This window comes from Mirounga angustirostris, unplaced genomic scaffold (assembly GCF_029215605.1).
Source record: "Mirounga angustirostris isolate CCGP_5_RB_7025 unplaced genomic scaffold, mMirAng1.0.hap1 SCAF_17, whole genome shotgun sequence".
Lineage (NCBI taxonomy): Eukaryota > Metazoa > Chordata > Mammalia > Carnivora > Phocidae > Mirounga > Mirounga angustirostris.
In genome coordinates, this window is record NW_026991725.1 from 50,878,213 (window position 1) to 50,903,960 (window position 25,748).

The window sequence follows — 25,748 nt, forward strand, 5'->3', positions numbered from 1 at the left end:
CTTAATATTTATACGCATGCTCTCCTCTTCAAAGGGACCATCTTAGGAAATTCAAGGCTAATTCCAGTCATGCCGCCATTGCCCAAAATATTTTTCTAACTTCTTTGTCAGAGTCTGCAGCTATTCTTTTCATCGTCTGTAGCTAAATCAGGGCTGTATCTAAATCAAGATCCATTAAACTTTCTGTACAGGGTCACATAGTAAATATTTATGCTTTGAGGGCCAGACTCTGTCACAACTACTCAGCTCTGCCAAAGTCACACACAATACGGAAGCAAATGGAAATGGCTGAGTTCCAATAAAACTTTATTTACAAACACAGGTGGTGGGCCAGATTGGGTCTGCAAGCTGTAATTTGCTGATTCCTGGCCAAAATAATAAAGGTGTGATTTGATTTTCATCTATTAACTGCATTTGTCATCCTGGGCTCCATCTGGCAAATAAGAAGAGGAACACTACATTGGAAAAGAAATAAGGAAGAACCCCATTCACAACTTCTAAAATGCCTAAGAAAATCATAATAAATGCAGAGATTTATGAAGATATGTGTAGAAAACCATCAACTTTCCTAGGCTACATAAGATATGAATGAATTGACATACTCTAGAGTAGCACTGTCTGAAAGAAATATAATGCATGTCACATATGTAATTTAAAATTTTCGGGACACCTGGGTGGCTCAGTCAGTTAAGCGTTTACCTTCGGCTCAGATCATGATTGCAGGTCCTGGGATTGAGTCTTGCATCAGGCTCCTTGCTAAGCGGGGAGTCTGCTTCTCCCTCTGCCTGCCACTCCCCCTGCTTGTGCTCGCTCTCTCTCTCTCTGGCAAATAAATAAATAAAATCTTTTAAAAAAATAAAATTTTCTAGTAGCCACGTTGAAAAATATAAAAGGAAATAAATTAATTTTAATAATGTATTTTCTTTAACCTAGTGTAGCCAAATTACCATTTCATATGCAATTGTTATAAAAATTATTAATGAAATATTTTATATTTTTGTATTTGAATTCTGGTGTGTATTTTTTATACTAATAGCTCATTTCAGTTCAGATGTTAAATTTTCATTGGAAATATTTAAGGGGCGCCTGGGCTGCCTCAGTCAGTGGAGCATGTGACTCTTGATCTTAGGATTGTGAGTTTGAGCCCCACATTGGGTGTAGAGATTACTTAAATAAAATTCTTTAAAAAAATACTTGATAAAGTATTTAGATTTCCTAAAATTTAGATTTAAAATCATTGATTCCTATACCTCAGTTATTCCAAACATACTTAAAAGTTTTCCAACTATGAAAGCAAGTTCCAGTTTCTAAACCTAAATTTTAAAATAATTACAATTAAGTGGATTAAAAACACAGTTCCTCAGTCACATGAGCCAATTTCACCTGCTCATTGACATCCTTGTTGGACAGTGTAGACCTAGAGTTGAGAATAGTGCCTCCTAGTCTGATGCCCTTATGGAAGATAAATTCTGGAAATCAGTTCTGAATGAGCCCCTTTGCAGAACTGCTGCAATGATGGACTGGTTAACACAGGCTCTGGAGTCAGACATTCCTGGGTTCAAGTTCAAGTTTGAGTGTCTGTGGCCTCTGGCATATTATCTTATTCCTCTGAACTTTTCATTCCTCATCAGCAAAATGGCCGTCATCATACCCACCTCACAGGGTTCAGTCGAACAGACAGTGAATGGTCAGTAAACGTGAACTGATTGCAGTAGCTAGTTTCCTTGAGCTGCCGTAACAAAGCACCCCAAGCTGGGTGCTCTCGCAGTTCTGGAGTCTAGAAGTCTGAAATTAAGGTGTCTGCAGAGTCATGCTCCCTCCAGAGCCTCTTGGGAGACGTTCCTCCATTGCATCTTCCAGCTTCTGGTGGCTCCAGGTGCTCCTCGGTTTGTGGCAGACTCAGCCCATCCCCATGGTCTTCACGTGGCCATCTTCCCTCTGTGTCTCTTCGCATCTTCCCTCCTTATAAGAACACCAGTCATAATGGCTTAGGGCCCACCCTAGTGACCTCATCTTACCTTGACTGCACCTGCAAAGACCCTGTCTCCAAATATAAGGTCACATCCACAAGTCTGGGAAGTTACTTCTCCAACATGCCTTTTTGGGGAACACAGTTCACGCCTAAGATTTACGATTATTCATCACCCCGCTGTGGTGTGTACGTACGCTGATTGATGTGGGTCATGCCTGATGGCATTTGCCCACTGAAGGAAAAGCGTTGAGGAATTGTGAGTTTGGATCAAGTCCAGTTGCCTTTGTCTATATTATCCCACAAAACCCTCTGCAGCAAAAGTCAGAAAGAATAAAGGATTCAAAGCCATTCCCTACTATTTTCATTTTACGTTACTCCACTCCGAAGCCTCTGTGCCACCTGGTTCCATCTCTCTTTTCACAAGACGGATTGTTTGCTTTGCTTTGCTTTACTTTGCTTTTTTGTTTGGTTTTGTGGGCGAGGCTCTTTTAGAAATGCGTGAAGTTTTCTCTCTTTCTGTGAATCGTGTTACGGGGAGCGGCAGAGTCCAGACCTGTCCAACTCAAGCACAGGGCCAGATGTGAGCAGATGAAACAGAACGCAGTGTGTTGTGTACATCCCTGAAGCCTTTGATAAATGCTCCTTTTAAGTGTTCGGTTGGATTTCAGCCTGAAGAAACAAATATGATTGAATAAGACATGATAAAAAAATGTCTTTTAATTCTATCTGTGAGGAAGGTCGATTGCCTTGTTGCCCTCCAAAAGAACTAGGAAGCAGGTAATGAGTGAAATCTGGGTGATAAAACACTGCTTTTATTGTTTACCCTCTGTAAGGATTTTTTTAACTTAAGTCTCGCCGAATGCTGAACTTGAAGGTAATGGGCATGTTCTGTTTCTTCATTATAAAAATCTCATCTGTGATGCACATCCCTGTCAGCCTCTCCCCAACCCCTCCGGATGCCAATTGAGCACAGTTGTGTTTTGCTACACAGTCCAATGCAATTAGGTTAATTAGTCATTTCCATTTAGCTTATTAGAAGGCTAGAAATCCCTTTCCCTCATTTGGGAGATTAAATGGGGCCATTGTGTTCAACCCAGAGCTTCAAGAAAGTCCGTCCCAGACCCAGTCGCAGCAGCTGGGGACACTGATCAGAGCGTCATTTGCTCCGTTTTGTGGTGTCGCCGGAGGGGGTAATGGGCGCTCAGAAGGGTTAATGGTGATGTAGGCTGGGAGGAAGATGGGAGCCAGTTCCTCAGCCCAGAGAGAAGTGGTTACAGCAGCAGCAGCTTTTCTCAGCCTGTCAAGAGCCCTCCTGCTGTCCACACAGATGTCCGACTTTATTAATTGAGCACTTTCTAAGTGCCAAGCAGCCTGCAAGGCCAAGGCATACAAAGCCGCCTAAGAAAGTTCTTGCCCACAGGGAACTCACCGTCTTGTGGGAAGTGGCAGACAAGTACACCAGCAACTGTGATTCAGTAACGGTAGGCACCCCAAGAAAGCACCAGGGAGGGCTTCAGCACGCTTGTATCTGCATTAGAATATGAGCTACGCAGACAAGGATGACTTGGCCTTATCTTCCAAATGAGAAAATCAAAGCCCACAAAGGTTTAAAAACAATCTCTGAGTCACAAGAGGCTCCTAAGAGGGGGCCTGAGACCAGAACCTTCGACTCCTGGTGCTCCCTTCTCCATCCTTCACACCGCTCCCCACCCTGCTTCTCAGTACGAGTTATGCCCATCCCCTGCTAAGTGGCCAGGGTGAAGTTGGGGGACCACAGAGCCCATGTGAAAGGGCACATAAAGACAGGACATGGGTTCATCCGCATGGCAAATGAGCCGAGGCAAGCCCAGGTTAAGGGTCTCTGTCCTTCTCCAGCTTTACCTGCCCCCGGTCACTGGTAAGACTCCTCTCCTGCAGTCACCCTGCTTTCTGACATGTCCCACACTCTTCCCTTTCCAGACGTTGACTCTTGTTGACCCCACCCTACAAAATGCCCTTCCCTTCTCTTTATCTCTGTCTCTGCCCAACTGAATTCTGTATACCTACTAAGGCTTCCCTCATCTCCTCTTTCTCCTTAACTTAGGACTGCAAGCTCCTTGGAAGGCATGTGTCCTTTCTTGTTTTCCTTTGTATTCCCAAGTACCTGGCATGTAGTAGACATTCAGTAAATGTTGAATTGAATGTATGAATGAATGAATTCAAATAGCAAGAATGTATTGGGATCCTTAAAATTCGTGGCATTGTGGTAGGTGGTTTGGACATAGTCTAGCTTTTAATCTCACTGAGAGACCAAACATACAAGCCGAGTTGAGTAATCATGGAAAGATTGCAGATAAATGTCCCAAGTGACTAAAGTTTATGTGGGCACTCTGGAGAAATGGAATGAGAAGAAACCCCACCCAAAATTTTATTCTGATACCAAGACTGATGATGCCACACACATACCAAGAGAGTATTAAAGAGTTTATTACTCACATAATGAGTCTTTCTGGGAGAGCAGAGGAGCTCCCAAGCAGTCTGAAAATGGCTTGGGGGAGCCGAGGAAGGAGACCCCCTTGGAGTTTTTTGGTAGTTTAGGGTTGGGGCCAGGGTGAGTATTCCTGTACATGGGCAGGAGCTTACATGCCACAGCTTCCCTCCAACACCAGGGGAGGGAGTGCCAATGCTCACTTACCAGCTTGCCTGGATGTGGAGCAGAAAAGGAAGATGGAGGGATAAGACTTTAAAGCCATCGCATTCAAACATCTAAAAATTGAGTCAGACCCTTTACTAAAGATATCAACTCCACAGGTAGTTCCAAGTAGCACACACGAGGATGGGAAGGTTCTGTGTTCTAGGTTAGAGAGGATGAACCTGAGAGAGGTTGCTGATTATGAACGGGACTTTAACAACTTATAGGACCTTAACACATACTAATCAGGACCAGCACAAGAAAAGGAAGGAGTGGAATTGGGGGGAGGAAAGAACAAGGACCTCTCACATGGTGGAAGTAGAGTAAGTGGGGAGTTGAGTTGGTAATGAGTCTAGCACAGCTCCAAGGTTGGCCACAGATACTCTTGGACAGAGTAGAAGGGAAGCAGGATGCCCGGTTCACTGGATGGATCGGAAGGAAGCACTAAATGAAGACATTTGATTACCAAGTTACGCATTTGTGCTTCATTCTTATGGAAACAGGCAACTCATGGAAAATTTAGTGTTGGCATTAACACAAAGTCAATGATGCTAGGGACACCTTGAGAGAGAACTTGACAGGAGTTGCCAGCGGAGTGAGTCCTGAAAGGAAGGAGTCAGAGACTTAAAAGGTCTGGGCTCCATGACCAGAAAATTCGTGGCATCCTTTCTTGTCCCTCCATCCAGGCAATACCCTGCAGGCAAGTGCTGCTCAATCTCGGCTACTACTAGTAATCCAAACACTTTATTTGCTAAATCTTGCACGTTATTGGTGCAGTTTGCTGATGGTGACTTGAAACAATACCCTTCTGCTTCCTTGAGTTTAGCTGGGGGGAAAGATCCAAGATTCCAGACAAGAGTATGAATGAGACAGAATTATATCTACACTATTATCTTGTTCCTTGACCCCTCCCCCAACACAATGAAAATTACAGCTTTCTGGAGAAACTGCATTTCAGAGCAAGATTCTCTAAAATTTCTCAGGCACTTTCATCAATGGAAGGATTCTATAATCTGGATCGGGATATTGAGGGATCTGCCAAGAGCTGGAAAAAGTTTGTGGAATCAGAATGTCCTGAGAAGGAGAAGTTTCCACAGGAGTGGAAGAACAAGACAGCCCTGCAGCGCCTCTGCATGATGAGAGCCATGCGGCCGGACCGGATGACCTACGCCATGCGGTATGGGACACGGGAGAGTGGGGAACCCCAGGGCAGGCATGGGGGAGTCTCAGCATGGCCCAACTAGCAGAGCTGAGCACAAAGGTCACGTGTTCATAGTAACAGGAGCTTTTGTACCAACATCCCAAATCCCACAAGGCCTATGGCTCTGTGTTTGCCACGTATTTTCTTAATATCTAAGTGGACAATTTAGAAAGAGTGCTCTTTGATATCAGCATTGAGGAGGATGCTGGGTACACCTGATGTGGTGAGAGATAATGGTACCCAGAGAATAGGCAGAAGGTTCATCCACAGCAGGAAGGAAATCTTTGCCCCTCCCCACCCTCCCCTCCTCCTCCTTCTTCTCCTTCTTCTTTTCCTCCTCCTCCTCCTTCTTCTTCTTTTGATAATAGCCATCCTAATGGGTATGAAGTGGTATCTCATTGTGGTTCTGATTGGTATTTCCCCAATGACTAATGACAATGAATATCTTTTCATATAAAAAAAAAAAAGGAAGAACATCTCTCTGACCACAAAGAAGGGAGAGAGAAAGAGCTGAGGCTGTAGCTGAGGTAGTAGAAGGATGAAGAAAACTGAGGAGGATCTTGTGTGATGGCTTCTGTTTTCTCTGAGAAGTCGGGAGCAAGGTCATCAATTGAGTCTGTGTGCCAGAGGAGGTGGCAGGGTTGGAATTTGAGGAGGATGCGGAGTTTGAAATAGAGTCTGTGACAAGTGGAAGAGAAGGCCGACCAGCAAAACCCAAAGAACTCCCAAGCAGCACCGAGGGTTCCCCTAGTTAAGATCCTATGTTGGTAATGGCATCAGTCTTCACCATCGGATGGTTTTCCACAGCAACATCCAACAACCCAGGTGTAGATGCAGAGTTAAGTTGGTCCAGAGTGTGGCTCAGTTCAAGCTGGCGTGTCAGGGTATGAGTTAGGCAAGGGGGGCGGGGATGAGGGTATTGGTGAGATAATGACTGGACATCATAAGTCATGCAGTCTATAGAAACTGAAAGGAGATTAGCAGCGGCCTGGGGCTGGATGGTGGGAAGAGTAATCGTTAGAGTAGGCAGGAGCAATCTTATTGGCATGATGAAAGCGTTCTAAAACTGGATTATGGTGAAAGCTGTACAATTCAGTAAATTTATCAAAAATTATTGAATAGTATACTTAAAATAGATAGGTTTTATGGTATGTCAATTGTACCTCAAGAAGTTGTTTGTTTGTTTTTTAAGGTTATAGGCCATAGAGTCTACACTGTATAGGAAAGAAGTGAAGAGAGTAAGGAGATGATTTTATTTTACTTACTTAACTTTTTTTTGAGAGAGAGAGAGCATGCGGAAATGGGGTAAGGGGCAGAGGCAGAGGGAGAGAGAGAATCTTAAGCTGAGTGTGGAGCCTGATGCTGAGATCATGACCTGAGCCGAAATCAAGAGTCAGATGCTTAACTGACTGAGCCACCCAGGTGCCTGAGTAAGGGGCTGATTTTTAAAAACGAAAACAGGGAGACCACAATACTGAAAATCCTACATTTGTCATGACACCAATACAGGAAAACAAGAGGTGGAATTAGGGTTAGTTGTTGAATTGCTGATAGAAGGCTTTAGTCAGAGAGTGCGATGTTTCAATTTAAGGTTTCAGGTATAGAAAAAGTCCTCAAGTAATAACAAGGATGAAGGTGTGGCCATGAATTCAGGTGGCTGAATGGGGGAAGATATGAAGATTAAGAATCTGGAGGATTATCCACACGGATGTTGATGTCACTCAGGCTGGTGGAGATGGTCCATGAGTCAAGTGTTCAGGGAAGGAGGAGAGTGATGGTGGAATAGTAGGTGACATCGACGTGCAGGGGTCGTGGTGATGCAGCCAGGGGAACGTGGTGGTGTTCACAGCCCCCCAGGCATGGAGAAGTCATGGTTTGGAAACAGCAGTCATCAGTGAGGAGGAAAGTGATCCCGACTCTCAGTCCTGAGGTAGGTCAGAGGCAGGAAATGAGCCCAACAGAAGAGACGACAGAGAGAATAGTGCCCTTGGGGAAGAGTTAAGGCCAAGAGTTGGGCCAGATGACCAATAAGTGGTTGCAGCTGTAAGGTTTAGAAATGAACATTGGTAAGTGGAATAAGATGAAACAGAGATAGGAGCATGAGAGCATAGGAAGGCGGAAGGCCTTAAATCTTGAGCAGGGAAGGAGGACCGCAGGGATAAGCGGTATGAAGGATGTAGCTGTCTGCAAGCTTCCAGAAAGCATTGATCCTGGCCATCTTCCAGCAGATGGTGGCGATGGGACAGGACACCCAGGCTTCCCAGAGGACTTGGCAGTGACGTGGTCGGATGGGGATTCAGAACGAGCCCTGATCCAGGCCAGCAGGCCAGCAATAGCAGCACGAGTTCTAAGCATCGACTTAACAACTAGGGAACCGGAAGTTGGCCCCAACTCTGTAACTCACTACCAAGCCCATGACCTTGAGTACATTCTGCCATGTCTGTAGGCCTCCCTGTCTCAAGTGTCACAGTCCTATGAGGGATACACGTGTGTGTACTTCTTTCCCGGCAGAGATTTTGTCGAGGAGAAGTTGGGAAGCCAGTACGTGGTGGGAAGAGCTCCAGACTTTGCGACCTCATTTGAGGAATCAGGACCAGCCACACCCATGTTTTTCATCCTGTCTCCAGGGGTGGACCCCCTGAAGGACGTGGAGAATCAAGGTGAGGAAACCTCCTCTTGGAGCCGAGGCTGCCCCAGCCCTGGGAACTTTCACTCCTTGCGCCCTTCCATCAGTCTCTCTTTTCCTGGCTGAAAGCTCAGTATGGAGTACTCGGTATTTTCTGACATAGAGAAGTCAGGGTCGTTGCTGAGCCAACACCAGGACCATCACCAGAGAAAGGACCGTCCGGGGCGGTGTGTGGAAGAGTCCACGCTAGCAGGTTCATGAGGGGACCTGGCCCTGCCACCCACCCCCCCACTTCCCCCTTACTTTGCCTGAAGCAATCTTTCTGAAACACAAGTATGACCCTTCAAGGCTCCTACTGCCCTGAGAATAAAGTCCAAACTCCTTCACGTGGCATCCAGGGAACTTCATCCTCCCGTCCCTCCCTATTTCTCCAGCCTTCTTTCCATTATCAGTTTCCTATTGCTGCTGTAAAGAATTACCACAAATCTGGAGGCTTAAAGTAACTCTAATGTATTATTGTACAGTTCTGGAGATCAGAAATCATAAATGGGTCTTACCGCCTCCTCTTTTCCTTATAAAAAGTCCTATGATCATATGGGGCCACTTAGATAATCCAGGATAAGCTCCCCATCTTGAGGTCCTATATTTACTCACATTGCAGAACCTTTGCCCTGTAAAGTCATATGTTCACAGGTCCCGAGGATTAGGACAAGGACATCTTTGGGGGTCTGTCATTCTGCCTACATTCCCTTAATCCCCTCTTTTGCATTCTACATGGCAGCCATTCTCCCAAGGCTGCTATGTCCCCTCCTGAATCCCCTTTACCAGGCTAGCTTCTATTCATCCTTCAGATCCCGATTTCAAGTCACCACCTCCAGAAAGCCCTGCTGACTTCCAAGATTCTAGGTTCCCCTTCCATGCACTCCTAGAGTGCCCTCCTTTATGTCCATCACCTTATAATTGTCTAGTGACTACTGTGTCTTCCCAAGAGAGTAAGAGCTCCTTGGGATCGGGTGTCCTTGTCACCAGGATATCCCCAGTTCCTAGCACTGTGATGGGTATTCAAGAAATATATACATTAAATGAAGGAATGAACAAATGAATGACTAATCAAAACTATAACGCTGGCAAAACGACATTCATTTCGCAAAGCTAAATAAAGACCTGACAGGTTAAAGCCAAGCCCAGGTAATACAGCTCCAAGAGCAGTCTCTTCATTATGTAAGGAAAGGACTCCACAGTCTATGCCTACGCTTGGGAGTCATTGAGATGAAGCTGATTCGGCCTAAAGAATGGATAAGATTAGGGTGCCTGGGTGGCTCAGTCTGGTAAGCATGTGACTCTTGGTTTCGGCTCAGGTCCTGATCTCAGGGTCATGAGATCAAGCCCCATGTCAGGCTCCATGCTCTTTTTTTAAAAAAAGAAGAAGAATGGGAATCTATGGGAGGGAAAGAATTATCATACGCACTAATTTTATGTATATTTTTTATAGTCTCCTAAAATTTCAAGTGACGCACATTTTTAAAATATGGATAATAAAGAATTCAAAATGAAAAGCAATAGTTCAGGGCGCCTGGGTGGCTCAGTTCATTAAGCAACTGCCTTCGGCTCAGGTCATGATCCTGGAGTCCCGGGATCGAGTCCCGCATTGGGCTCCCCGCTCGGCGAGGAGCCTGCTTCTCCCTCTGACCCTCCCCCCTCTCATGTGCTCTCTCTCATTCTCGCTCTCTCAAATAAATAAATCTTAAAAAAAAAAAAAAAAGAAAGAAAGAAAAGAAAAGCAATAGTTCTCGGCTCCAGCCAGCCCTCCCCATTCTACCACTTTCCAGACACTTGGTTTTGTTTTTGGAGTTTTGGGGGGTTTGGGGTTTTGTTTTGCTTTTGCCAATTTCTAAATTTAGTCCTCCAGGTAGTTGCTTCTCTATTTCCTACTAATCTTATATCCCTAGTTATTTTTTTTTTAAGATTTATTTATTTGAGAGAGAGAGAGAGAGCACAAGCAGCAGGGGAGGGGATAGAGGGAGAGAATCTCAAGCAGAATGCATGCCCAGCACGGAGCATGACTTGGGACTCGATCTCACGACCCTCAGATCATGACCTGAGCTGAAACCAAGAGTAGGATGCTTAACCAACTGCAACCCTTATATCACTAGTTTTAAGTTTATCAATTCTAGATATCTATTTATATTCCCTGATATAAAAAAATAAGAATTTTGCTCCTACTGCCGCCCACTAACACTGTCCATTTCTACCACGTTTTTTAACAGCTTTAATGAATATAATTCATATGCCATATAATTCACCCATTTCAAGTATATGATTCAAAGTTTGCTAATATTTTCACAAGGCTGTGTGACCATCACCACAATCTAGTTTTAGCAAATTTGTGTCCCCCCCCCCCCCAGAAAAATCCTAGATCTCTTAGCAAGCACTCCCTATTCCATCCCATGTCCTCCCTAGCCCACCACCAATTTACTTTCTGTCTCTAAAGATTTGCCTGTTTTGGACATTTCCTGTAAATGAAATCATACATTATGGGGTCTTTCATTGATAGCATGTTTCACTTAGCCTAATTTCAAAGTTCACCCATGGTGTAGCTATAGCATTTATCATTCCTTTTATGGCTGGATAATATTCCACGTAGATCAATCTAGGAAGTATTATCTTAACATAATATTAAGTCTTTTGATCCATCAACATAGAATGTCTTCCCACTTACTAAGATCTTCTTTAATTTCTTTAATATTTTATAGTTTGGAGTATAGAAGTGTTGCATTTATTTGTTTTTTAATTGAAATATGATTAACATACAGGGTTATGTTTCAGGTGTACAATACAATGATTCGGCATTTCTGTACAGTACTCAGTGCTCATCACAATAAGTGTACTCTTAATCCCCTTGCATTTCTTTAGTTAAATTCATTCCTGGGGCTCCTGGGTGGCTCAGTCGTTAAGCGTCTGCCTTCGGCTCAGGTCACGATCCTAGCGTCCTGGGCTGAACCCCGCATCGGGTTCCCTGCTCAGCGGGGAATCCTTCTTCTCCCTCTCCAGCTCCCCCTGCTTGTGTTCCCTCTCTCGCTGTGTCTCTCTCTGTCAAATAAATAAATAAACCTCAAAAATATTCATTCCTGAATAGTTTGTTCCTTTTGATTCTGTTATAAAGTGCGATTATTTCCTTAATTTCGTTTTTGGAATGGTCACTGCTAGTGATTTTTTTATATTTCTGTATATTGATCTTCTATCCTGCAACCTTGCTGAACTTGTTTATTAGTTCCAATAATTTTTGTGAATTCCTTAGGTTTTTTGCAGATACAAGTTTATGTGATCTATGAATAGTTTTACTTCTTCCTTTCCAATCTAGATGGCTTTTTATTTCTTTTTCTTGCCTAATTGACCTGGCTAAAATTTATAACACAATATTAAGTAGAAATGGCAAGCTTGGACATCCTTGGCCTATTCTAGATCTTTGAGGAAGATCATTCAGTCTTCACTGTTAAATATGATGTTAGCTGTGGGTTTTTTATAGATAGCCTTCATCAGATTGAGCAAGTCGTTTGATGATTTTTTTCCTTTATCATGAAAACGTGTTGGATTTTCTCAAATGCTTTTTCTGTATCCATTAAGATGATATCATTTTGTCCTTTATTCTATTGATAATTGATTTTTAGAAGTTAAACTAACCTGGCATTCCTGGGATCTCACTTGATCCTGGTATATAATCCTTTTTATATATTGCTAGACTCAATTTGCTAATATTTCTTTGAGTATTTTTACATCTATATTCATAAGAGATAATGACCTGTTGTTTTCTTTCCTTGTGATGTCTTTTGGGGGGGTATAATGACAAAACTAGTAACATCAGAATGATTTGGGAAGTGTTCCTTCCTCTTCTATTTTTGGAAGATTTTTGAAAGATTGATATTAATTCTTCATGTATGATAGAATTCAGTGGTGAAGCCACTTGGACCTGAGCTTCTCTTGGTGGGAAGTTTTTTAATTACTAGTTCTTTCACTTCGTTTGTTATAGATCTATTCTGGTTTTCTATTTCTTCTTGAGTCAGTTTTGGTATTTATTTCTAAGAATTTGGCTATTTTATCCAATTATCTAATTTGTTGGCAAACTCCCAAATATTGGTATCTATATTAAAATGTTTACTTCCTCAGAGCGCCTAGGTGGCTCAGTCGGGTTAAGCATCTGACTTCGGTTCAGGTCCTGATCCCAGGATTCTGGGATCGAGCCCTGAGTTAGGCTCCCTACTCAGTGGGGAGCCTGCTTCTCCCTCTCCCTCTGATGTTCCCCTGCTTGTGCGCTCTCTCTCTCAGATAAATAAATAAAATCTTTTAAAAAAAATGTTTACTTCCTCTCTTGGCTCTGTTAACTTAAACAGTGTTAGTGAACTTAACGTTTTATTTTGTGAATTCTAGATCATTTCTCTTGACTTCCCTCTCTGTAAGCTGAGACTTCAGTGTTCCAACTTGCATCAGCTGTGCTTTACTTTTTCCATAGACAAGGATGAATATATATTCATTCTACTCTGTTACCATCATTAATTTTATTCATGCCTGGTCTACGAGTTAACTGTAACATTTGAAAACCAGTAACATTTATGTCATAATTAACATACACATATTAGTCACCAAAGAGGAAGTAAACACGCTAGGATTACATTTCCTTCTTCCAGTGGATCCGATGTCCTAATCTCTAGGGGTCTCTCAAAGAAGAATGTTCTCAGCATGGAGTTTCAAAGTCCTATCAAATTTCAGTTTGCTTCATATTTAGGTGATGATTTTCTTGGATAGCTTTTAGTTCTTCCTAGAGTTTCTGAATGTCTTCTCCTTGTTCTTGGGAGAAGAAATAAATGCCCCCCTCTGTCATTATCACTAATATTACCCACTTCTTATTTACTGTATGTATTGACTAGAATCCACTGTATCCCTCTTGAAAATGTTCTACCTAGAGCCCACTTATGTTCTGTTCTAAAATAGAGAAATTGCACTCTAGCCATCGTGGGACTTATTTTCTTTATAGTCTAGTTAACTACTATTATTTTTGGATCCTGTGTCTTTTATCTTCAATTTTCACCCCAGTTTTGCTAGCATGCACCATCTGAAGAGAATCATGGGAAGTAAAATTTCTGAATCCTTTGGTGTCTAAAAAGGCTTTAATTTTGCCCATATACTTTTTCGGTAGTTTTGCAAGGTGCAAAATGGTTCTTACTCAGAATGTGTCTACGTTGCTCGATTGTCTTCAAGAAGTCAGTTATGTTTGGTTGATGCCAGTAGGTTGCTGTTCTTCCCTTCTTCGTTGGTTGCCTGTTTCTGTTCTGGAAAGTTTAGGATCATCTCTCTAGCTTGTATTCTGAAATACCATGAGCTGTGTTTGGTGGGTGTGGGTCTTTTCCATTCAACTGCTCAGTCCTCGGCATGCCGTTTTAAGTGGAAAAGTCATAACTTCTTTTACCTCTAGAAATTTTGCTCTGTTATTCTTGGTAAATACCACTACCATTCACCACGTTGGCTCATCCTCCAAACCTTGGAATCAGTCACCCTTAGACACTCCCTCTACCACGCACCACATTTAGTCCTACTGACTCTACCTCCTAAATCCATTTCAGATTGGTCTCACTGTTTCTATCTTCATTGTTGCTTCCCTGGTGTGAGTCACGGTGGTCTCACTGGGACTGACACAGTGGCCTCCTAACTCATCCCCAGTCTTCTCCCCCTGACTGTAGTCTTTTGCCACTCTGCAGCCAAAGACATCTTGCTAAATCTCAAATCGGATTGTATCACTCTCCTACTTAAAAGGCTCTAGGGGCTTCCCATTGTTCTTAGGGAAAGTTCAGTACCGTTGACATGATCTATGTGGCCGGCATGGCCTGGGCTTTCCACCAAGCCTTGGATCTTTCCTTCCCCCCAAGCTCACTCTACTCCAGCCACACAGCCCTTTTAGATCCTCAGCCACACTATGAGCCTTCCTGACCTAGGGCATTTTCACAAGAGATTTCTTTTATCTGAAATATTTTTCCCCAGCAATTCAAGAGTGCAGTACCCACTCATCCTGCAGGTACCAGCCTCTTTTGACATCCCTGCAAGACCAGTGATTCCCTGTTATACATGTATTTGCTTCAGAGCATTCAATACACTTCTAATTAAATATATTTTAAGGGTGCCAGATGGCTCAGCTGGTTAAGCATCTGCCTTCGGCTCAGGTCATGATCTCAGGGTCCTGGGATCGAGCCCCATGTCGGACTCTCAGCTCAGCGGGAAGCCTGCTTCTCCCTCTCCCTCTGCGGCTCGCTCTTTCTCTCAAATCAATCAATAAAATCTTAATAAATAAATAAATAAATAAATACTTCTTCTATAGTTTTACCTTACATTTGCCTACCTACTTCTCATCAAGATCCTCAGGTCAAAGACCATGTCCTCTTGCTTATCATTTTTTAACCCATACCTAAAAACATAACTAGCAGAGAGAAGGCGCTCAGTAAATATTTGTTGAATGAATTAACAAATGAAGGGATGTCGGAAGAACTGTTATCACAGCTGAGTTATTCCTAGTTTTCACCCTTTTATAGAGTTCTGTATTCCTTCTGTCTTCTGGAGGTTTTATTCCTTTCATATTGGCAAAATCTAGTTCCCTCATTTTGATTCAGTATTTTCCTTTTTGGAAGCTTTCATATACCCTGTTTATGAGCAATTTCCTACTGTTCTTTGCCAATTGACCTCCATCTCTTCCATCATGTACTTTGAGGCTTTCTGTCATTTAGGGACGCTGACCCCTTCTTGATCCATATTGGTTGTCTCTGAATTCATTATCTCAGTCCTGCCCTTGGCTTAATCTTAACGCGTATTTCCTTACTAGAGGCAATATTACTGTTCATCAACTATAGATTACTTAGGCGCCTGGGCCTCCTTCTCTCCCTCTCCCTTCCTTCTTGCTTTCTTGATGGCTTGATTTATTTTCTAATTCACCCATTTAGAGCATACACTCTGGTGACAGCCATGCTTTCTGCATCTTGAATCAAATCAGATTGCCTGATGGGCTCCTCTTCTCAAGTTTGGAATCTGCATAACTGACTCACACTTTCCTCTCTCTCTAGCCCCAACTTATTAAGTAAACTTACTGTCTCTATGCTTGGGGAGAGTCTGTGTATCAGACAGTTCACTGTTTTACTCCACATAGACTCTTATAAAGCTTGGCATCCTTTCCCATTTTTGAGTTGTGATTTATGTTAACTCCTTCATTTCTCTATCCCTTTGTTTCAACATGGCAGTTTTTAATATTGGGTAGGGTTTTAAAACGTGAGAGTCAGAGGCACCTGAGTGGCTCAGTCGGTGAAGCATCTGGCTCTTGATATCAGCTCAGGTCTTGATCTCAGGATTGTGAGTTCAAGTCCCACATTGGGCTCCACGTTGGGCATGGAGCTGAATGAATGAATGAATGAATGAATGAATGAATGAACCAACCAACCTACCTACCTGAGAGTCAAATGAAAGATTTGTAGCCTCATTCTCATTCCACCACCACCACCCCCAAACCAGATGCACTGAACCCACAGACCAAGTTCTGTGTAAGATTTTAGTTCTCTAGTCCCTTAAAGATCATCCACTGACCCTTGATCAGGAATCTATGCTTTTCTGGCACGTTTGTGCCTTAGTCCCCTCCAGGATTTTCCTTCCTCAACAACTTTGGAGGTGGGGCAGAGAGGGGCGGGGAGTAAGAGAAAATTCCATCCACTTTCCTTGGCTTCTGTTTTAACACGAAACCTAGCACCATCCACCCCCACTGCTTTCCTCTTGCCTTCTCAGATTAATCCCTTAAAGTGCTTTAATGTAACCCTCTTTCTCTTTTTCCTCATCACCTCCTTCCTGAATGAGCCATACTTCCTTATTTGCACATTTATTCTCGCCTTTGCTTCTTTTAAAAGTAATCCCCCATTTTTTGCAATCACCCATAATACCTGCCTCCTAGGGCTACGGTAGGATAGAAATGAAATCTCGAACATGAAAAGACTTTAAATGTTCGAAATACAGTAGCAATGTACAACATTCTAATGAAGATGATAATTCCTCTGTTCTTTAAGGCAGCTCAGCTGGCTCCCTCCTCTACATCCTTTCGAAGCATAGCTTCGTCCTTGGCCCTCCCAACCCACAGCTCCCCTTTCCACCCTAACTCGCAGGCATCTTCTCTTTCACTTGAGTCTCACATGATCTTGCTCGGTCTCTCTCCTTTGTTCAGTTATCTGGTTTTAACAAATAATTCTGTTATGTCCACGTTGTGATCAGGAAGAAGCTGTATCTGCCACCATTTTATCTTCCACTCTTTCCTTTCTCTCTCTCCAATGTGCTGGTCAGAACTATGAGCTCGCTTCAATTTTTGCAAACCTGCTACCCAGTGTGTTCAAAGAACGTTTTCAATCTAGTATTTCTGTAGCCAGACTATCAACACTTTGCATGCACCCTCCCTCCCATTGTTCCTGGCCCTATTCTTTTTTTTTTTTTAAAGATTTTATTTATTTATTTGAGAGAGAGAATGAGATAGAGAGAGCATGAGAGGGGAAGGGTCAGAGGGAGAAGCAGACTCCCTGCCGAGCAGGGAGCCCGATGCGGGACTCGATCCCGGGACTCCAGGATCATGACCTGAGCCGAAGGCAGTCGCTTAACGGACTGAGCCACCCAGGCGCCCCTCTTTTTTTTTTTTAATAGTCCATTGGAACTCGGTGAGGTGAAGCAAGTGCAGTCTTGGCGAACAGCTTCAAGATTAGCGAAATATTGTTTTTCGTGTTGAGAGAGACTCATTTGTTCATGTGCCAGGGAGTGGGAGAGTGACTAGGGAGATAAAGGTTGATGATACAAGGAGAGATGGGATTCAGGGAACAGAAGAGTGAAAGGCAGAGGGAGGACACCTCTTCCATTGAGATGGGGATGTACAGGGATGCAGATAAAATGGCAGAAAACTGAAGGAGTTCCTGCCACATGGCGTATGTTTCCCCAGGGAAGCAGAGAAGGAAGCAAGCTGCTGGGAGTAAGTAGGGTGGGGCCTTTTAAAGAGAAAGGGAATGGGCAATACAGCCAATTTCTGGGCACACGGAAAGATTGCCGAACATCATTGAGGATGAGAATCATGAACTTGGGGTAGCTCCAACTCACCAAATGTTTCCCTTCCTCTCTTGTTAACTCATCCAGGATTGGATGAATTTAGCAGAAGTTGGGTGGCGCAGAAATAGAAGGGGCGCCAGAGTTGAGGATTTTGTAAGATCATCGTTCCAATTACGGGTTGTTGAATCCATATTAAAATAAGAGAGAAGTCAAGGTGAAGAGTCGAAAAAATAGAGGAGCCAATGGACTGGGCATTTCCCTGAAGTAGAATAACAGATGAGGAGGGAGTAACAGAGGGAACTGCCTGGAAAGTAGAAAGCGATAGGAGTAAACACGAATGAAGAATGTGTCCGACATAATCCTCGGCGATAGTGAAGTCCTGGGTACAGCCATGGGGAGTGAGTAACGGAAGTGGATGGAGTTCAGTTCTTTGAAGATGACGAGGTATGAGGCTGGAGGCTGGCTGAGTCATCTGTCACAACCTTGAGGTTTACCAGGATAATGATGAAACGGGACATACGGAAGATTTTGAACGGAATTCCAGAGCCCCTAATGGAAGTGAATCTCACTGGGAAGTTGGTAGAAGGCAGAGAACATAGACGTGAGTAGATAATATAGCCAGATGGCACATGCTTAAAAAGAAAAGGGGTTTTTATATGGGGATGGGAAGAAATCACCTGCAAGTAGCAAGAGGAAGCTAGAAAAACAGTCCCCTTCCTCCCAGCCCCATGGGTACATGGAGCTCGGGAGAGGGCCATGGAAGGTGCCACGTCCTCAGAGACAGACAAAGAAGCACACTGGGAAGGTGTGAAAGGAGGTTTACAATGGACACCACCCCGGGTAACAGTGCCACGTGGAGAGTGGGAAGGAAGATCAGAAAAGGAAAGGAAAGACGAGTTAAAGGGAGGTGAGAGTGGGGGGCATGGAATCCAAGGTACAAAACAGCATGAAGGTGAAAAGCCACGGGAACGTGGCTGGCGAGAGGGGCTTGCTGGTGACAGGGAAGGGCGTCCTGAGAGCCCCACAGTTGCAAAGGGAAGGACCCCACAAGGCACATCACAGGGCTGGCACATTCAGACCTTGCAAATCCCATCAATGCTTCCCCTTCTCAACATCTCCACGTCAGCCTCATCATTACGCCTCAAGCCTAGACTAATGCAAGCTGAACGCCCCCCCCCACCGCCGGAACCCCGCACACCAGTCTCTGCCCCAAACCGTCTCCGCAGTCCATGGCTCGCAAACTAATCTTCAGTGAGCCCCTCTCCTCCTACGTCTCTCTGACAAAGAAAAGAAATTGGCTCTTTTGTGAGTACGAGCCTCACTGAGACTGTCTAATAACCCTGGCACTTTTTATCCTGATATTTTCTCTGGAATAAGTTGTTTATACTGCTGGTTCCAAAGCTGACATCACATCTGTTGCCAGCAAGGATTTATGGTTTAATAAGGGTGTTTCTTGGGTTCATCTCAATTGAATCTCTAGTAACTCTTCCTCGCTGCAGAAAGTCATCATCCTTTGTCTTATACAGACTTGCGAAGGAGACTCTGTACTTTTTCTTAGTATTTAAAAGAAATATCCGGTATTGACAGTTTGGTTTAAGTTTTCTTGCACAAGTATTGAATTGCATCTTCAATTTCAGTTCCGCTGAAATGAAATGTTTAAGGACATATTTTTTTTTTATCCTTTTTCTATTTTTCTATTTCTTCTCCTTTCTCTCACGTACTTTATCTTCCCAGAAGAAAATTGCTCAACGATTCCGGCATGGCAGTATATACACTTTTATGATCCTCTGTCTAAAGAATATTATGTAATTTCTCTAAACTTTATTGTACGGGCCTAATAGCCGAATAGCTGACACCCAAGCAGAAGTGGTCCTCGAACCTAAGGTTAATTGCTTTGTGTAAAGATCTTCCTGGGCCGGCAGAACACCCTTGGAGATGGTTGTGATGTGTGTTTACCGTAGCAGGTCCCTTGCCCGGCTCCTGATACCAGCCGCCCTTCCCAGCTTGCATCTCCACCTGCACAGCCAAGCCCTTTCTTGTATTGCCTTTTGTTCCTCATTCCTCTCAGTCATGCAAAATGAGGAGACAAGACATTTCTATGTGTTGGAAAAAACTAGCGGAGGAGGCTAATAAGGAGTGAAGTACAGGAAGCCGGAACTACCTGAGTCCTGCCCCTACCGACCATCCCTCCCCATGGAATTCCAGGGAAAATCCTTAGAGGACAAAGCAAGTCAGGAGGGGCCACACCCACATGCTTGCTCATCGGCCGGCTGTTTCAGCCTCTAGGGTGGTGGACTGATGCCTGGTCTTCAAGTGAATCTATGCAGAAGAGCGTCAGCACTTCAGCCCATCCTTGGGGATTAACTGAAGGGGAAGGGTTGAAACCCAGATGAGTGCTTCCTTTTGTTTGGGAACAGAGATCGAGAAGAGGTATCCCTCACCCCCCAACACACTCCTGAAAGGAAGAGGGGAAGGGTATGAGGGTTCGGGCACGTCCGTATCTGAGCAGCGATGCGGCCATGGGCCTTTCCGTGTGAGCACGGGACAACAAAGATGGCGGACACGAGAGAATAAGGAAAACTCCCTACCCCTTTCAGGTAAAAAGCTCGGGTACACCTTCAACAACAGGAACTTCCACAACGTGTCTTTGGGGCAAGGACAGGAAATAGTGGCTGAGGCAGCGCTGGACCTGGCTGCCAAGAAAGGTCACTGGGTTATTTTGCAGGTACGCCCCCTCTGCCATGTTCAGGGTCATTCTTGACCCCCACCTGTCTGGACTTCACAGGACAATCTCTGGGCTCCTCTGTCCTCTCTGCCCCTTCCCCTGACTTTCCTTCCTCACCCTTGCCCGTCTCACTGCCTGATCTTCTCTCCTTCCCTCCTCTGGGGTCCCCCTCACCCCTCCCTACGACTCCTTGTCCCTTGCCCCTCACAGGCCCCTGCCCCCCTCTCTAGTTGAAATAGCTCCACTTACATCCCAGTCTGGGGCCTGCTCGGGGAGTAGGTACCGGCTGAAGACGGTGGAAGCCGGGTCTTGTTTGCCTGCTAACCTCTTCCCAGCGTATCACAGAACTTTCCACTGCTCTGCCCTTCTACTGTGCCCTGCATTCTGTGTTCTCTACAACAGCACAGATGTAACTGGACCTCAGCCTCTGCACCCTGAGCGCATGTCGGTGGGTGCCAGTCCGGAACGCCCCCTGCGGGTAACTTCAGCAAACCCACAAGACAGACAGCCAGCCCCTCTTCTGTCACTGCCTGTCCCCTCATCCCTGGTTTATGCACCTTGCAGGGGAGCTGGGGCTGGGTCAGCCCTCTTTCGGGGTGCCCTGGCTGTGCTGAAGTGAGGACTCTCGCATCTGCTGGTGTCCCTTCCCGAAAGCTCTCCCAGATTAAATTCAGGAATTGGCATTCCCCCGGGGGGAGCGGAGGGCTCGCTGGCGGGTCGCTGGCCCGGCCCAGCTAACACAGCCCGGGCATTCCCAGGCGGCCTCCTGAAGCCTCGGCTCCAACATGGGAATTATAAATGAATTCCTTAACAAATGTTCATTTCATCAGCCACCCCTCATGCTTACATAGCGGTTTACGGTCCACAAAGCCCTTTCAAATCCATTACCTCTGGTTCTTTGCAGCGACTCTCTGAGATACGTAGGGCCAATATTCTTGTTCTTTCTCCTTTTATAGGAGAGAAAGCAGCACTCAGAGACCGGGTTGCCAGGGCCAAGTACTATGTGCCATGCTGATCTGTGTAGTTAAGGCTCTGCGAGCAGGCTTCCTCAAATATTTATGGAGGAGCTTTTATCTGTCCGTCATAACGAAACATTGCAAAGAAACCATCCTGGCCACAGCGAAAGGTGGATTCTGCAAAGTAGTGCTGAGAAATAAATGTAGGGTCAGATAGACAGACAGACGGACAGATGGGAATCACACGGGGGGGTGGGGGAGGAGAAGGGTGCAGACGGAGGAGCTGGGCTTGGAGTAAGAAGCCTCCCCAGAGTGTGAGCAGCAATGCCTCCGTGTGTTTTAGGAAGATAAGTCTGGCAACAATTAGCAGAATGGTTAGGAGAGAGGAAGAGAGGATGCAAGAAAGCTAGCGAGAAGTTTAAATCAGTGCTTTTCACATTTTAACACGCATACAAATCACGGCAGGATCTGATTAAAATGCACTGATTCAGGAAATCTGGGTAGGGCCGAAGAGTCTGCATTTCTAGATGGCGCCCAGGAAATGCCAACACTGCTGGTCCATGGGACCCGCTCTTGAGTTATCAAGGGTTCAAATCCTCCAGGTGTCAGAGCTGGGGATCTGGATCTGGAGCGTCTGGACCGTGTGTTCGAGTCTTCAAGTGTGGCCCACGGACCAGCATCCTTTGGCATCGCCCAGAACTTGTTAGACATGCAAATTCTCAGGCCTCACCCTAGACCCGAGAATCTTTGTTTTGAGAAGCCCCGCAGGGGATTCCTGTGCCGCGTCAGGTCTGAGCGCTGTGGGGAGCCTTGGGAGATAAGAGAACAGGGTTCAACTGCCAGAGATTGGCAGGTGCCATCACTGGGAACCTCAAGGTACCTGCTGCGATGAGCTTTGTTTGAAGGCTACTTCCCACCCCCGTAGCTGCCTTCCTGAAACCATCCGCCACTCACAAAACTGAGCAGGTGCCTGATTTGGCAGAGGGGGGTCTTCCTTCCCACTAGAACATCCACCTGGTGGCCAAGTGGCTCGGCACCCTGGAAGAGAAGTTGGCAGAGTATGGGGAGCACGGCCACCCGGAGCTGAGGGTTTTCATCAGTGCGGAGCCTGCACCCTCCCCGGAGGGCCACATCATCCCCCAGGGCATCCTGGAGAACTGCATCAAGATCACCAACGAGCCTCCCACAGGCATGCATGCCAACCTGCACAAGGCCCTGGACAATTTCACTCAGGTACAGCCTGGGACGGCGGGGGGGGGGGGGGGGGGGGCGGGCGGTGGTGGAGACGAGCAGCGCACCTCACCATGGGCTGACTCAACAGGTCGAAGAGCACCCTGCTGCAAGGCGCTGTGGAGCGGTGTGTCCCCTCTGTGACCGACCTCCTCCCAGTGCCCGCTGAGTACAACCCAGCTGTCCCTTCCCCAGTAGCGTGTGTCTAAAGGCCAAGAGAGGCCCGTGGGTAACAAACCCTATGTATGAATCGACTTGCGAAGTCTGCAGCTCAGGCTTTCTTCACCTTCTCAGGAGGGCAGCCTGTCTAGTTACTGCTCCCTTGGGGAGCTCCAGCTTCCTGGGAAGGGAGAATCCACAAAGGTGTGAATGCCAGGAGATCCGAGGCCACGGGGCCACCTTGAGGTCCATCCACCACACTGGGCGTTGGTGGAGTCCAAGGGGCGGGGTCTAGGATCTGTCCTCTGATGTTGTCTTCGAACAGCACCCACGGATCTCTGGCTTCACAGACTCCGTGCTAAAACTCACCACCAGTCCCAGGGGGTCATCTCGGAAACCTGAAACCAGCTGTCCGACAGGACGACTGTTGTCACCAGCCCAACATAAACCACCAGGACTAGGGGCCCACTGGGGCTTGGTCTAACTTACACTTGAAGGCTCTATGGCAGTCAGGGTCTGAGGAGATTTTACTGAGTGCGTGAGACCCCTTGTAGTGGGGGGATCAAGCAGCCCCACTTGGAGAAGAGAGCTTCCAAGGAGAAGCAAAACGTGTCCAGCCTCCTTTCTCACCCCCTTTCCCATCCCAACTCCAAAACCCACTCATGATCTGGAACAGGGAGTGGGGGAACATTACCAGGAGATTCGGGATCCTTTCACTTGACATTTTTGTTAAGAAACACCTGCCCATTGCAACATGGAGTAGAAAGTAGGGTGCTCTCTTGTCCAGGGGCCTTTTCTTTAAAATTTTTTTTTCCTAAATAGGCCTCCACTAAACTCCTAAGTACTCTGTACCAGTGGCCAGAACTTCTAAATTTTCTATGTTTCGTATTCCACATAGGGGAAATACACATTCTTAACTCTGAAACCTACAGCCTTCTGTCCAGGAGGCTGGTAGCTGGTTCCAAGAAAGACCATTTTTGCGGTCACTGGTTGCCCAACAGTGTGAAAGCATCTCACACCACTGAAATGGATGCTTAAACATGGCTAACGTGATAAATTTTATGTTGTGTATTCTACCGGGAATTTTTTTTTTAATTCATAATTGAAAAGAAAGAGGCACTGGGATGCAGTCAGCTAGCTGTCTTGAAGTACACACAGACCACTGTCCGACCTTCTGCCTTGAGGGTCTTGGACAGATCCGGGGAGAAGGGCAGTAGGTGCCTCAGATGCTGGATCTCTAGTAATTACTATTACCACATGATGCCTCAGTAGGATTATCATCATCTATACACACCCTCTGGCTTCATCTTCTCAGCCTCCCCATGGACCCTTGTTCTTGGGTTCCTGTCCCTGCAAGCCCCATGTCCAGTCTTGGTTATCAGGGATATAAATCCCAAGGGAGGCAGGCTTTTCCTGGTTATTCGGGTTCTACCACAGTTGGGCTTTGGCCCATTTATAGCCATCTTCAGTAACTCATCCTGAGAAAGAGAGAGAGATTTAGGAGTATATTCATTGCTCACAAGTGTTTTAATTGTTCCATTCTGCTTTTATTACGTGCCCTGGAACAGAGACCCGGTTAATACCCCCTATTATTCACTCTGTTCCTTCAGAGCCCTATTTTAGCCATTTAAGGGACAAATGGCAGAATTGAGCTCTTCTTAAGTCTGTTCCCTGTGCTGTTTGGGGATGATAATTTTATTCTGATTTTGTTTGAGTGTGCCACCATCAATCAGTCTCAGCATCTTAATGTAGGATCCCTTGTCTTTGTGCTTAGAGGTCTTTTTCAGAAGGGCCCAGCGCCTTCTGGTGGCTCAGTCATTAAGTGTCTGCCTTTGGCTCAGGTCATGGTCCCAGGGTCCTGGGATCGAGCCCCGAGTCGGGATCCCTGTTCAGCGGGGAGTCTGCGTCTCCCTCTGCCTCTGCCTATCCCACCCCCTTACTCGTGCTCTCTCTCTCTCTCTCTCACTTTCTCTCTCTCTCTCTCAAATAAATAAATCTTTTTTAAAAAAAAGTATTTCTCTCATTTAAAAAAAAAAAAGTAACAAAGGAAGCATCCTACATGTCTCTAGAGAACAGCTCTATCCAGAAAGCAGTTAAGTTCTTGCTTGCATGAGGCAGTGACTTTGTCCTCTGTGCCACCTCTGACCTTTCATATCCATAGCTTTCTGCCAAATATGGTACCCAACAAAGGCACAGGGGGACCCCCATCTATCCAGAGACTGTCCTGGGTTCATCATGGAAAAGTCAGATCTACTACAAGTTTAACTGGTCCTGTCTCCTCTGCTTTTCCTGCCCAGGTGAGCGAAGTCTAAGGACCAGTCCTCAGATGAAATGGCAGGACTCAACCCAGTCCAATTTGCGTGAGCTTTGAAAGCGCCCCTCGTAGGCTCTGCCTGCAGCATCTTGCTCCTTCCTGATCACAAAGGGTCTCACTGAGGGGAAATCATTGTTCATTCCAGGCAATCTAAGGATTCTTGTCCTTCCACCCCTTGAAAATGCAGGCTTTCCCCATCTGCCACACCATCACCACCAGCCCCTCTTAAAATCTGCCAAGTACAACCCATTGCCTTCCTCTGCACTCTCTCGCTTTCCATTTCTTCCTTATGTCCCTTCTTTAATCCCCTCTTCATGAGCCCTCTCTCCCCCCTTCCCCCCGCCTCATGCGCTGCAGGCAGGACCTCTCTGGGCTCTTCTTCCTGCAGCCGCGTGGCTGGTCACCCCTGCTCAAGTTTAGAAGAGCAGTTGTCATGGTGAAGGGCACGGCACTCCTCTGATTCCCTCCCTCCCCCTCGGTCACATGGGCCATGACCACACCTACTCTGGATCCGAGATGGGCAAGAAAAGCATGGCAGGAAGGGGAGAAATTCAAGATGATGCTGTAGGAGTCCCCACCCACACCCCATCCTCTGACACCTGACACCCTCTCAGGACCCACCACCCCAGTTTCCATCAGCTGCACTTGTGAACTTAATTGGCACGTCCGTGGGTGCAAACATGAATTACAAACCAAGCCCTGTAATAACCCGAATCTAAACCTTGACTCAGATTCTAAACTAGAGCCCACACCCTCCCCAGGGTCCCCTCGAACCCTAAGCCCACGCCTTCCCAC

At 45.7% G+C, this 25,748-nt stretch overlaps 1 protein-coding gene across 1 annotated transcript in view; it reads left to right on the top strand.

Moving 5' to 3' along the window:
* DNAH9 (dynein axonemal heavy chain 9) overlaps positions 1-25,748 on the top strand; it is a 336,543-nt gene that overhangs the window by 269,861 nt on the left and 40,934 nt on the right. The window contains exons 60-63 of the mRNA XM_064583354.1: positions 5,627-5,820; positions 8,356-8,504; positions 20,167-20,294; positions 22,256-22,483. Of these exons, the coding sequence (XP_064439424.1) occupies positions 5,627-5,820; positions 8,356-8,504; positions 20,167-20,294; positions 22,256-22,483 (699 nt within the window). The remainder of the gene's footprint in view (positions 1-5,626; positions 5,821-8,355; positions 8,505-20,166; positions 20,295-22,255; positions 22,484-25,748) is intronic.